This window comes from Triturus cristatus, chromosome 9 (assembly GCF_964204655.1).
Source record: "Triturus cristatus chromosome 9, aTriCri1.1, whole genome shotgun sequence".
NCBI lineage: Eukaryota > Metazoa > Chordata > Amphibia > Caudata > Salamandridae > Triturus > Triturus cristatus.
Window position 1 is genome coordinate 355,546,536 of NC_140592.1, and position 14,335 is coordinate 355,560,870.

Genomic DNA, 14,335 nt, shown 5'->3' on the forward strand with positions numbered 1-14,335 from the left:
ATAGTAGAGTCTCGATTTTTCACCAAATTTGCAAAGTGCAAATACCATTCTTATTTATCCCGCTATCAGCAGTAAATGCAGTACCGTGCACATGTATGCGGCCTTTCGTGGTCATGAAAAAGCAAATGTTGAGGTAAAGTTCTTGCTCTACCAACATGTTCTCTCTGAGGCCCAGAAGTCCACTAGGTTTAGCACTCTACCAATTATTCTTTAATTCTTATCTGCATCTGCAGGTTGAGATTTTCTGCAAACACGGTCTTGAATGTTTAGATGTTTTCTGTAAGTGAAGTGGTATGAATGTATTTGAGTGTTTTCAATGCATCCAGCCATGGGTGGGGTGGGGTGAAGTATTTTAGCGCTTATTGGTGCTAAAACTAGTATATGACTTTTGGATCACTAACCAAAGTATTACGATGACCATTTGTGTGGACCAATTTGTTTGGGAAGATCCGGCTAAAGTTACGACACTATGTAATCTAGGATTCTGGTTCAAGATCACTTGCTTCAGAGACATACTTCCAAAGTTTTGAAGCCCTGTAACCACCATCTTTCCCTCAGACAAATATTACATATTGGACCTCAAGCACACTCAAAACTAAAATTGTCTCGTAGGTGAACTATGATAATTTCCAGTAGGCAGAACTGAGACACTCCACAGAGTATTAAATAGAGATGTAACAATATTGTCTTACCTTAGCCAGAGACATTATCACTCGCAACCTCAAGGAGGGATGCAGATTCTGTTTTAGGTTTTGGGTGCTAGTCACAGAACATCTGGGGAAAAGACTCAGTTAATTGAAAAAAATCCTTTCCAAAACATAAGCCAGCCTCCTAATTCAGAGCTTCTGTGATACTAATGACAACAGTTCCCATATTTAAAGAGTTACATTTGGGGAGGTGTACCAGTCAGATTAGGGTCAGGCTCACAATTGATTGACCGAGCAACTTGGAGAGGGACACAATAGAGATTTTACAAGTTCCCAAATGCTGAACATTTCCAAAGGGCCTTGAGGCATGATTATCAATGCTGAACCAGGGATCCTATTATATTGCTTTGCGACAGTACTACTGACCTGGAGAGTCTCACTCTCTAAATTGGTACCAGTCACACAGAGAATCACACAATGTAGACAACATGTAAACCTAAGTTAAAGGGAAAGAGAATGCAAATACGATACCCCTCCATACATTTTCATGTCCATACCTTCTTCTGATACTTCCGACCACTCAGGGTTTGGAAACTCATACTGGCCCATGCGGATCCTCTTCTTCATCCCTGGAGAAATGGGCTGGCCTGTGTTTGAGTAGAATGGGGGAAAGCCACAGAGACTGGAAAAGACACAGGTAAGAAAAGGTTCATTAGATAATATGAGTGTAATACACCTTCACTCAACACACCTCTTCAGAGCGGTGGTAATTTCTCCTCCTTAGATCTCCAGTTACATACTATTAGTCAGGACTATTTGCTTCTACTTTGTTTCTCCCCAAATCACTGCCTCTCACATGCCATAAAATATGTAATCACACTGGGATTATTGTGGTAAGCATCATCCTGACCTGGAAAGGTCTTCATGTGTTTTTTTACCATATTGAATATACAGAGGAAGGCTTTTCATGCTCTGCTTTTGAGAGACTGAAATACAGTTCCATTTTAGATCCTGGTCATGTACACATGACTAAGGTAGGTCGTGTTTTGGCTACTATTCTTAAACATTCACTTGAATCTAAAAGTATCCCTACAAATTTTAAAAATCTGCTACACACTCATTTTCAAAGGAAATCTATATTGTGTCCTTCAGACACATCCAGCTTGAGGCCTAATTTAATTTGCCTTTTTCTCTACCACCAAAGACCTTGAATTTATTGCAGCCTCATAGCTTAGGGGACATCCGGAGTTAAGTGACCATTAGGATTTTTCCAGGTTGGGTTTCGTCGCCCGGGTGGTGCTTTAAGTCCAAGTTGGATGAGAGTCAATTTGGATGTGACCTTACAACAAATACTGTCAATAGCATGTGGCACAGAAAATCATTGAATCCAGGGCTAGGGTCAAGTGTCATGGTGTATTCGTGGTTCACATTCTTTCTGATGAATGAGTTGCAGGCATCCTTGTTCACATGTAAGCCATGTGGTCTAGATGGCAAGGTTTGACACATGTTATCACTGTCACTTAAAATATATCAGATAGAACTTGCGTCTTTTGTGCACCTCTCACTTGTTCTATAGCACCAGAAAACTGACTCGGCTATACAATGAATAAATCAATCAGGGATTTATGAAGTGCGCTACTCACCCGTGAGGGTCTCAAGGCGCTGGGGCGGGTGGGGGACGACCGTGCAGTGCCGTCTTACCCAAAGAGCCAGGTCTCGAGGCTCTTCCTGAAAGCTTGCAGAGTAGGGGATCGTCTGATGCTAAGCAGGAGTCGGTTTCAGGTCTTTGCCACGATGTAGGAGTAGGCTCTTCCACCAGTTCTGGTTTTGCAGATGCGAGAGGTTTTGGCAAGGGCGAGGTCGGTGGAGCGGAGGCTTCTCTTGGGTGCGTACAAGGAGAGTCTTTCATTGAGGTATTGGGTTCCGGTGTTGTGGAGGGATTTGGAGGTGTGAGTGAGTAGTTTGAAGGTCACTCTCTTCTCGATGGGGAGCCAGTGGAGGTCTTTTGTAGGTGCTGGGTGATGTGGTCTTGTCGTGGGATGCAGAGGGCGAGTCTGGCAGCGGTGTTCTGGATGCTCTGAAGTTTTTGGAGCAGGGATTTGTTGAGGACGCCATAGAGGGCGTTTCCATAGTCCAATCTGTTGGTTATGAGTGCGTGGGTGATGGTCTTTCTAGATTCTGTGGTGATCCATTTAAAGGTCGCGGAGGGTGTTAAAGCACGTGGAGGAGACGGAGTTGATCTGTCGGGTCATGGAGAGGGAGGAGTTTAGTATGATGCCTAGGTTGCGGGCATGGTCCGTGGGTGTGGGAGGGTTGCTGAGGGTGGTGGCCACCAGGTGTTGTCCCATGCGGAGGGGCTAAATACGAGGACGAGGACTTCTGTCTTCTCCGAGTTGAGGTTCCGTGTGAGACGGGACGGCACTTTTTGAATGGTGACGAATATGGATGAGTTTGGTATCTATGAACCGCAAATGACGAGTATAGTGGGTGTACGAAGTTTCGCTATACAGCCACGTATGGTTCGCCTCATTTTCGGGTTCGTTCATCCGAACCCTCGGGTTCCATTTTAGATACAGCGTCCATTTTGTTTCTTGCCCTCAGGTAGCCAGCGAACGGGCTTTTTGTCCGCTTCGTGACCCTGGAACTTTCAAGCTAGTATGAAGGACACGTGTTTCTTTGAGGTGACTTTTACGATGAGGGGAATGACACGAGTGAGGCAGATGGCCCCGCTCAAGGCCCATCTTGCCGCTCCGGTCTATTGTTTCAGCCACGCATACATTAGACACGAGGTCTTTGACCCCTCTATCGAGTTTCCTTTATTGCCCCTAACACTCTTTTCTAAACCTGTTGTGCATCCTCGTTCTTTCCCCGCATTCTGTTTTTCGTCCTTCCTTAATGCTTTTATGGTTGGGAGGAAATGTGTTTATTGCGGAGGGAGTATGTTTTTACAGTTGGGAACTGGCAAGACTGTTGTAATTATGTTCCGGCCTCCTGAAACATGAACGCGACCCTTTTGAAGTTTATTGTGGGAACCGAGTTGTAACCTTTGTTCGCCATACTGTGCTATGGCAAAAATGTGTATAAAAGGAGCGACCCACTTCTACGAATTTGAAGCAGTCTCCGAGAACCTACACGTTGTGTACTTCTTGTGACCTCTGTATCCCTGCAGTAAATAAACGCTGATCTCTGACGTCGCTGGAAGTGTCCCGTGTCTCTGTGTTTGGTACGCCAGAACAGGTAACCCACGAAGGTTTCAGGTGTTGTCCCCTGGCACCGCTGGGTCTTAAGAATAACCCAGTCCTTCAGAGTTGAGCTTCAGGCAGCTGCTGTTCATCCAGGATGTGACGTCTTACATTCCTTCCTGGGAGCTGAGTCTGGTGCTGTCGGGTTGTTAAGTGAGGGAGAGGATGAGATGGGTGTCGTCGGCGTAGGATACTATGCGGAGTCCATGCTGTCTGACTATGGCGGTGTAGATGTTAAAGAGCGTGGGGCTGAGTGATGATCCTTTGGGTACTCCGCAGCCGATCTCTGTGGGTTCGGAAAGGAAGGGCGGGAGTCTGATTCTTTGGGCTCGGCTGGTGAGGAATGAGTGTATCCAGTTACGGGTGATTCCCTGTATGCCGGCATCATGGAGTCTGGCGGTGAGAGTGCAGTGGGAGACAGTGTTGAAGGCCTCAGAGAGGTCAAGTAGGATGAGAGCCGCGGTGTGGCCTTGGTCGAGAAGAGTGCGGATGTTGTCTGTGGTGGCTAGGAGGGCGGTCGCGGTGCTGTGGTTACTGCAGAATCCAGAGGAGGATGGAGTTAGCTTAGATGAAATGCGTGAGCTGGATGTTGGCTATCTTCTCTGTGACTTTGATTTCGAAAGGGAGGAGCGAGATGGGTCTGTAGTTTTTGAGGTCCATCGGGTCTGCGGAGGGGCCTAACTTCAGCATGTTTCTAATCATTGTGAAAAGTGCGGGTTTCAAAGATAGAGTTAATGGTGCGTCGCAGTTCAGCGCTGCGGGCTCTGTGGAAGATGTGCAGTGGGCAGGGTCCATGGGGGCTCCTGAGTGTATGCTCTTCATGGTCATGGCGGTGTCTTCTGTAGTGACCAATGTCCAAGCGGAGCTGGTAGGCTGACTGGCGTTGCTGGAGGTAGGTGACATCTGAGGCTTCGCTGTGGGGTTTGGTGAATTCTTGTATGATGCTGAAGAGCTCCTTCGAGTTGCTGGAGTTGGCGAGGATCTTGTCCTGGACGAAGTTCCTTTTAGTGGATCTTATGCGTTGGTGGTATTCTGTCATGGTGTTGTAGCTGGTCTCTGCCTCCAGGGTTTTGCTGTTTCTTCATACTTTCTCGAGATGTCTGCAGGTGCGTCTGGATTTTCAGAGGTTGGTGGAGAACCAGGTGGCTTTCATAGGGTGCAGTCTGTCGGAGATCCGGAGGGGGGCGAACTTGTCTGCGTAGTCGGTTATCCATCTGTGGCGCTCGTTGGCTGCAGAGTTGGCGTCGGTCGTGGCGGGAGGGGGAGCATGGTTGAGGCTGGAGTTGAGGTGCTCTTCGGGGACCTTGCTCCAGTTCCTGCGCAGGGGGCGTGGTGTAGGTTTGTGTGTGGTGGGTTTTAAGAAGAAGTGTACGCAGTGGTGCTCCATCCAGAGGGGTTGCGTGGTGTGGCTGAAGTGGATTTGTTTCCTCCTGCGAAGATGGGGTCGAGGGTGTGTCCTGCCTTGTGGGTGGGGGTGGTGATGAGCTATTTCAGTCCGATGTTGGCAAGGTTATCCAGGAGGGCAGTGGAGTTGGGGTCGCTGAGGTTGTCGAGGTAGAAATGCAAGTCTCCGAGCAGTACGTTGTCCATGGAGATCATGGTGTGGGGTGCGATGACGTCTGTGATGGTTGCGGTGAATGCAGTGCGTGGTACGGGAGTTTTATAGGGGAGGGTGCTGCGTAGGGTCATTCTGGGGTTGGTCTGGATCTAGAAATGGAGGAGTCATTCGTGCTGGATGTGGTGAGTCGGAGAGAGTTCTTGTGGATGATGGTGAGTCCTCCTCCCGGGTGGTTGAGGCAGTCCTTCCTCTGTAGCCGTTGGTGATGGCGGTGGCGATGTCGGGGGTGGAGGTGACGTTGACCCAGGTTTCTGTGAGGAAGGGAATGTCTGGCAACAGGGTGTTGAGGAGGTCCCAGATTTCTACTGCGTGTTTGTGCAGGGAGCGTACATTGAGGAGGAGGCATCTCAGGGGTGTGGGGGGGCGGTGGCCGTGGGGGTACCGAGGTGGGTGAAGGTGTGGTGGCAGTGTCAGCAGGAGAAATAGCCATGGATGGTGTTGGGGGTCGACAGCTGCCACTTCTTGTTTCTTCCAGGGTTGAGTGCATGGAGGGTTGCTGAGTCTTAGTGGTAGGTGGTCGGAGGACCAGCTTTCCTGGCGCTGCTTGCGGTCGGGGGCGCAGACGGGCTTGCCTTTGGCACACCAAAGCAGCACAGCGGCCGCCATGAAGTAGGGGACGGGGAGGGAGTGCTGCTGGGAGCGGGAACTGGCAGGGGGGAAAGGGCCGCGGGGGCAGCAGCAGCGGCAAAACGGCAAACAGGAGAGAGAAAAAGGGCACAATATGAGACAAATTGACACAAAAAGCCCAAATAGACAAAAAGGCAAAAGCTCAAGTATACAGTCGTTTGTGCTGCATGTGGTGAGTCAGAGAGAGTTCTTGTGTATGATGGGGAGTCCTCCTCCCGGGTGGTTGAGGCAGTCCTTTCTCTGCGTCTTGTAGCTGTCGGTGATGGGGGAGGCGATGTTGGGGGCAGAGGTGACGTTGGTGCAGATTTCTGTGAGGAAGGCGACGTCTGGCGACAGGGTGTCGAGGAGGTCCCAGATTTCTACTGCGTGTTTGTGCAGGGATAGTACATTGAGGAGGATGCATCTCAGGGGTTTGGGTGTGATGGTTCCCGGTGGGTGGGCGGTGGGCGCGGGGTCTGGAGGTGGGTGAAGGTGCAGTGGCAGTGTCAGCAGGAGAACTGGCCGTGGGCGCGGTTGGGAGTTGACAGCTGGCACTTCTTGTTTCTTCCAGGGTTGAGTGCGTGGAGGGTTGCTGAGTCATAGTGGTGGGTGGTCGGAGGACCAGCTTTCCTGGCACACCAAAGCGGCATGGCTGCACAGCGGCTGCCATGAAGTAGGGGATGGGGAGGGAGCGCTGCTGGGAGGCGGGAACAGGAACTGGCAGGGGGTGGGAGGGGCCGCAGCAGTGGGAAAACGGCAAACAGGAGAGAGAAAAAGGGCACAATATGAGACAAATTGACACAAAAAGCCCAAATAGACAAAAAGGCAAAAGCACAAATAGACAAAGAGGCACAGAAAGGCAGAAGTGCACAAACAGGGTAAAAAAGCAGGGGACAGACACGTTTGGCAGAGCAGACCAGCAAAAGAGCAAGGCTCTCCCACTGGACCACCAGGGATGAGGTGCAGGCAGGAGCCTGCGAGTGCAGGAGGGCCTCGAACACCTACCTGCGACCAGAGAAGTGCTGGGGGAAGCGGTGCAACGATGGAGCTGCGTGAGGGGAGAGCAGAGTTCCCTGACCAGGAGGTCAGAGGTCTTGCTCAACCTGTTGCGCAGCAGCCACCATTAAGTAGGGTTCGGAGCGCAGCTGGGAGGCAGGAGCGGCAACCGGCAGAGGGGAGGGGCCACAGGGGCAGCAGCAGGAAAATGGCAAACAGGAGAGAGAAAAAGGGCACAATACGAGACAAATAGACACAAAAAGCACTAATAGACAAAAAGGCAAAAGCACAAATAGATAAAGAGGCACAGAAAGGCAGAAGTGCACAAATACGGCAGAAAAGCAGTGGACAAACAGACAAGGCAGACAGACAAGGCTGGCAGAGAGGACCAGCAGAAGAGCAAGGCTCTCCCACTGGACCACCAGAGATGAGGCGCAGGCAGGAGCCTGCGGTGGAGGAGGGACTCTAACACCTACCTGCGACCAGAGAGGTGCAGGGGCGGCGGCACAACGATGGAGCTGTGCGAGGGGAGAGCAGAGTTCTCTGACTAGGAGGTCAGAGGTCTTGCTCTTGTATACATCTTGTACAATAACCTCACTGGTTGACCTTGTATTCAGGGCTACTCTTTTAAATCTCTCAGAATGATTATTCAAGAATTCTAAAGGAATCCCGCTTAGTTACTCAAACCAAAGAAAAGCTCAAGTGATATGTTCTTTCTTGCTCTTTGTGCTGACTTAGAGGTTTCTGTAAAAAATATAGGCATCAGCATGGAGGAGGGTTGGAACCTCCTTGGTACTGTCTAACTAGCCGCAGACCTCGCTACTGGCCAGTTAACGTATGAATAATCATCTTTGATCTGAGACTTCTTAAGGCACTGTGTCTCTTCTTCTATGTAAAGTAATGTTCTTGCCTCTATCATTTGTAAGCAGCATCCCCATGGTCTGTTAATGCTCTAAAACCTTTTCAGCACTCTACAAGTGATGCATCTTGATCAATACTAAGCCTACAAACACAAATTATATTGTTTTATAGATCCCATTACCTGGCTCACTGCCACACCAGCATGTGAGAATTTGTTGATAAACCCAAATGTTATCCTGGAATTACAGGAAACCCTTTCCAATCGCCTTCATTTACAGTTGAATCTATTTGGCCTATAAAGTTCACAGCATGGAAAGTCAATTATCAGCCGCTTTACCTTTCTCTATTAGGTCATTAGGGGCCTCCTTCTAAAGATACACAAGCCGTTGAAGCCATCCCATATTATTACTCAGCAGTATAAGACCATTGGCCTTGTAGAGACAAGCCCACAGAAGGCCAACTGGACATTGTCTATCAGCGCCCTATTTAAAAGAGTCAACAGAAAAGTATACTGACCCACTCTGCACCAACTTTAAATGTTTTCAACACTTAGTCTCCTATTCCATACTCCAGATTGCAAGTTTGCACCTTTTTCCATTCCACTTCTACATTAAAGTCCCATCATGATATCCCAGTCACATCTATAACCCTATCAGAGTTGTCTGCACTTCCTCCACCCACAATAGTGTCATCCAATACAGAATTGTCTTGCCACACTCAAGCAGATGAGGAAATGAAGAGTTCCACTCCCCTTTCCAAAAGTATCACTTGCAGTGGAAGTTACTGTAGAATCCAGCCATCCATACCAAACGCTATGAGTTAATGCAGAGTGCAGCCATCCATACCAGGAGTTACGATTTAATGCAGAATACTTCTGTACACAACAGGAGTCATGATGGAGAGTACACAATTATTTCACAGTTGTCATTTTCTTCTTGTAAAATGATGGCGTGTGACAAGACACCACTATGTGGCAATAGTCACATAATTAGCAGCAATTTCTTAAATTGGCCAAATCCCTTTCTGAATTTGATGAAACGGTGTCTGATGGATCTTGTGTCGATATTCAGATCTAGGTTTCAGCGTGTAAAGTAATATATGGGATATTATACCTTATATGTCACAAGAAGAATTAGGTAACATACTCCTTCCATAGATGTCCATCTACCAAAACATTATGCAATGCAGAGTCCACACCTGCCTGTGTCCAGCAGATACTTACAGGATGTACATGATGACTCCTAGGGACCACATGTCACACGACTTGTCATACTTCTCAGGGCCAAGGACTTCTGGAGCTAGAGGACAGAAAATATTAGTGTGTTAGTATCAATTAAGCATCACCCCTTTGGCGGCTTAGCAAATAGCTAACACTGAACCTCCTCTTACATACCAGGACGCACACCCAGGAAAAACACAGGTGCACAACTCTGTAGGCAAATGAAAGTGTTCAAGTTCAAATTATTTTAGAAATTTAAATGAAACAATATTTATATGGTGCATCGCATTATCTGAACAATTAGGCACCAGGTAATACAAGCACACAGATAAAAGAGTCATCAGATTGACCAAACAAAAATGGTCTTGAATGGGGCCCCGTGGCTGAGATTAATTCAAACCTTCCTTCCATCATCTTGTTGTTTTAGACACAAAAACACTCTTTCATGATGTCAAACATCAACGAACAGCTGCAGATGAAGACACGCCACAAAAGTGCACCCCAGACAAAAACAGGGAACCCCCTGAAAGTATGGGTTCTTGTACTCGTAAAACCAACCCTGTGTACAAAGGTAAGTCATCCACCAGCAGGCATAAGGCCGGATTTGCAGGCTATTACAAAGGAGGAAGGAATCCCCTATTACATTGTTTTATGGGTATTTTTGCACACAGTGTTACAAGTTGAAATGTTGCTGTGTTATTACTATTGTTGTGAGTTTGGGAGGGTGGGGGAATCCACAGTGGGAAGGCTCAACTTGCAAGCTCTTGGGTAGGCAATGGAGTGGACTATGCATTGCATACTTACAAGTGCATATTGGCTGCGCCACTGTGCAGCTTCATGATGAAATGTATTCGTTTTAATGCTGAAGGCCTTGAAGTTCTAGCAAATTACCTAGAAGTGTTAAATATATTATATGAATTGAAAGGGGGTATGTGGTCTAATTCAGGAAACAAATTGGCTGAAGATAGATAGGTTCGATCTTCAATCTAATTGTTTTCCCAAAGAGGATTTTTCCTGGGCCCCTCAACACTGGGAGAGTCACAATAATTATCTCTCAGATTTCCCTGTGTAAAGTGATACAGTTATACCAGACAACAAGAGCAGATCTTTGGCTGTGGTGCTCAGAACGGGTGCCTGCAAATTTACTGTGGTCAATATCTATGTACCTTGCAGAGGACAAAAATTGTTCCTTAAAAAGGCAATTGCATATATCTTAGTGTTACACAGTAATAGAAGAGATTTTAACATAATGACAGAAATGAGAACAGATCCTCTAGGATTCGACACACTAGTTCACTTTCAGGAGAAGGCAAGGAGTGGCTATGAAACATGGGACTGGTGGATATCTGGCACACTCAGCACCCTAACCAAAATGACTACATATTCTTCTCACAAATGCATAGATCAGGCACCTGCATGGATCACTTTCTGGTTGCATCCTCTATGCTTCTGGACACAACACAGACACTGGCCATAGTTGTTTCTCAGATAACACCCCAATTTAGGGAGGATTTTCATTCCTACACATAGATGTCTTTATGGCCACTGGTAGTTACAAGATAGGTTAATGCATGCATAGTTCATCAGAGAAAAAATACAAGACTGTATTAGTTTATAGATAGCAGTCAATGATAATGGGGACTTATTCAGCAGAATTCACTAGGTTGTACTGAAAGCTCAAATAAAAGACTACTTCGACATGGCCTTCGCTAAGCGAAATAAGAAAAGACAAGCAGCAAGGGAACACCTGAAATTCCTTCTGGAAAAAAATTGGAAGGGATACATAACGATTAAATCTACTAAAATTTGGTGTAGATTTAGGCCACATGTCATGTCCTCAGATTATCATAAGGCTGAATATGCACTGCATAGGAAAAAACAAAATTACTAAAGTGGGGGCAGCGGGGCTGTGAAACGATTGGCTTGTAAGAGGAAAGCTAAAATAGTGAGGGACAGAACAGACACCAGTAGAGACAAGGGTGGGACACTGAGGAATGACAACTCTGAAATAGCAAGGGTGTTTACAACCTTGTATAATAAATTATACCAGGGGGAAGGTGTGTTTTTAAGCCCCATTGATGCTGGTACGTGCTGGCTGAGCCGAGAGACGGAATAATTGTTGCTTAAGCATGCAGAACAATTAGAACGACGCACTGAAACACAAGAAATAATCTCTAGAATTGCAAGATTGAAGAGCGGGAAATCCACTGTCCTTTATAGCTTCATGCTGTTTTACAAGACTTTCAAAATGCTCGCTATTAAATATTGGACACGAATATTCAACTCATTCTCAAATACTGGATTAATGGCTTAATCTATAAACGAGGCCATAATTACTGTTATCTCCAACCCTGGCAAGAACTACATTCTATGGAGCTCCTTCAGACCCATTTCTTTATTAAACGTAGATGCAAAACTGCAAACAGGTGTCTTAGAAGCCAAGGTAGGGCCTATACTACCAGGTCAAATTTATTCTAACCACTCAGGCTTTATCCCTGGGTAAATCACTGGGGACAACACAAAAAAAGTTAATATGTGTAATAGAGAAATTTCAGAGAATCCAAAAATACCTGTTTAAGGCACTTGACTATGAGAAGGTACCAAACCAGGTCAACTGGAAATTTCTGGGTAAAACACTAGAAGCTTTTGGTTTTGGTTCCAGATTCCAAGAAAATCTCCAAAGTGGATACTCAAACCCTACTACATATGATAAGGTCAATGGGGGTGTCCGCTTCACAAATATTGTTGCGAAGACAACAAAGGACCAGCGTACCTGATGCACCGCCTCAAATTCCACGTACCCACCAGACAACTCCAATCCTCCCAACTCGCCCTTGCCTCCATCCCCAGGATCCACAAGACCAGAACCGGAGGAATATCATTCTCCTACCTCACCGCGAAGACATAGAACTCCCTGCCACTGCACCTCAGGCAATCAGTGTCACTGACCCAATTCAGGAAGGACCTCAAGACCTGGCTCTTCGAATGATCCTCCACCCAGTCCAACCAGCAGCCCCCCTCACCCCTAGTGCCTTTATACCCTCACTGGAGAGTAGCCACACTTTACAAGCCCTCAATTAATTTATTGACGAGCAATGGGACAGAGATGCACCTTTGCGACATTATTATATGCTCTCACCATGGACTCAGTGTCAGAAATGGTGGACGTTATTGTCAACATAAGTGGCCTGTTGATCATTAGAGGTGACTGCAAATTGACTATGTATGCAGACATGTTTTCAGTGACTAACCTCATTCACATGTTACCTCCGCCAAATAAACAATTGGAGCATTATGATGAGGAGTTTTGATTTAGCATCAACTTGCAAAAGTGCCAGATGCTAATCTTCACTCCACAAGACCAGTTATCAGCTTCCCCAATCGATTGGTTTGCCGGAGGTGCAGAGATTTCATTATCATCAAATACGGCACTGGATAATTATCATTTTATTAAACCTCAAACTAGCCTCCCTCTAAAACATTTAAGAAATGGCTTCTGATGGAAAAAGATTATGAAAAACATTATCTCCAAGATTTTTAGAGTTCTCATAGACATCCCAATGACAGTATCTCCAGGACAGAAACACTGTCATATAAATTTAGGACAACAGGAGACAAGTGGGAGGAAATATTCTCAAGGATACACTCTGGCACTGGGCACATTGCAGGAAAAGAAGCTGCATTCATAACTGCATGGTACTGGTATTACACAATTGTCGTCGCCATGCGTGGGATTCCCGGAGGTCAGAGAGGTGCTGGCATAGTTGTAGGGCTCCATTACCATACCTCGTTTTTTACAGAAATCCTTGACTCAACTGAGAGCATGTTTGTCACCACTATTCCCAGATTCACTCTTTCCACACTCCTAAAATTATTAAACAGACACCACCTGGACTGCAGGAGGGGCAAGATGCTTTCTTTAACACTGAGTCTCTCAGTTTAGAGAGTGGTTATATAGAAATGGGACCTCTTGGGTATGGAGAAAATCTCTAGATCGCGGGGTCAGAAAATTGATGCCCAGAAGACTGAAGGGAAACAATTTATGTACTACTTGCCAAAATAAATCAGGGAGCTTACGTGCCCTTGCTACTCCAGGGTGTTAAAGTTATCCTTCAGGGGCAAACCCAAGGGTTTTAGAGCCAGAGAGGAAATTAGGACCGATAAAATACCAGTACAACAAATGTGCTAGGCCATTTCTCATGCATGCCAAAGTGTTTTCTTTATTTACCGCTCATGGTTGTTGATGCATGGAGAGGGGTGGTATTGGAGGGGAGTAGGATGGCATATTTATTGTTTAAGTAATGGCGCCCAGCTAATGGTCTCAATCATTCCCTTGCTGTCCTTTGGATATAGAGAACTTCTGTGTTTTAAGTAAATTTCACTAAAAACATTTCATCCAAAAATTGCTGTGAAATCATTTAATTGATATTTTACCATCCCTCTATCGGAGTAAAAAAGGTATTATGCCAGGCTGATTACGAATGCTTTTCCTCGAATGTTGGGGTTATCGGTTCTTAACTAGATGTGAAAGTCGTGCCCGCTCTGGAGAAAATCCACAAAGCACAACGGGATAGGACTGTAGGCCCAACCAAGTGGGGAAGGACAAGTTGTTAAAAAGATGGGCCACAACCTAACTACCCACTTTAAGACTAAGTCTCACATATGGAAGACCATGCTTAGAGCTACTGTCTATATGGAATGAATTCTCTCGCGTGTCCCAAAACTGCCAGAAGGCACAATGCATTGGCACAAAACGCAAGTCAATAAATAAACTTGTGAGCCCAAGAGAACCATGCGGTTTTCAACGTTTCTGCAAAATATGTGGCAGTTTTAAAAAAACGAACGAAAATATTTTATAGGGGAAGGAAATACGGAAAGTTAACAGAACCACTAATAAATTGTATTATTCTGAGAAAGAGGAACATAGAATCCCTCCATGATGTGTCAAACATCTGAGCTGGCCATAAATACTGCTGGCAGGCAGCCCTGATGCAATTTCCCAGAAGAATGAAAGGAGGGGATGTAGAGTGGGGGAGAATCTGAAAGCACTCTGCCAGGCTGTTTGCAACAATCTCTACAATGATTCGTGGTTACCCAATGTATTTAATGAGAATAAAGTACAAGTACTTTATTGTATTGTATTCTA

At 46.2% G+C, this 14,335-nt stretch overlaps 1 protein-coding gene across 2 annotated transcripts in view; it reads right to left on the bottom strand.

Annotated features, from left to right (window-relative positions):
- The window catches only part of MAPKAPK3 (MAPK activated protein kinase 3), a 316,126-nt gene that overhangs the window by 42,974 nt on the left and 258,817 nt on the right, over window positions 1-14,335 (bottom strand). For both annotated transcript variants that reach the window (XM_085625130.1, XM_085625131.1), the window contains 2 exons: window positions 9,193-9,268; window positions 1,205-1,329 (listed from right to left, as the gene is read on the bottom strand). In XM_085625130.1, the coding sequence (XP_085481256.1) occupies window positions 1,205-1,329; window positions 9,193-9,268 (201 nt within the window). The remainder of the gene's footprint in view (window positions 1-1,204; window positions 1,330-9,192; window positions 9,269-14,335) is intronic.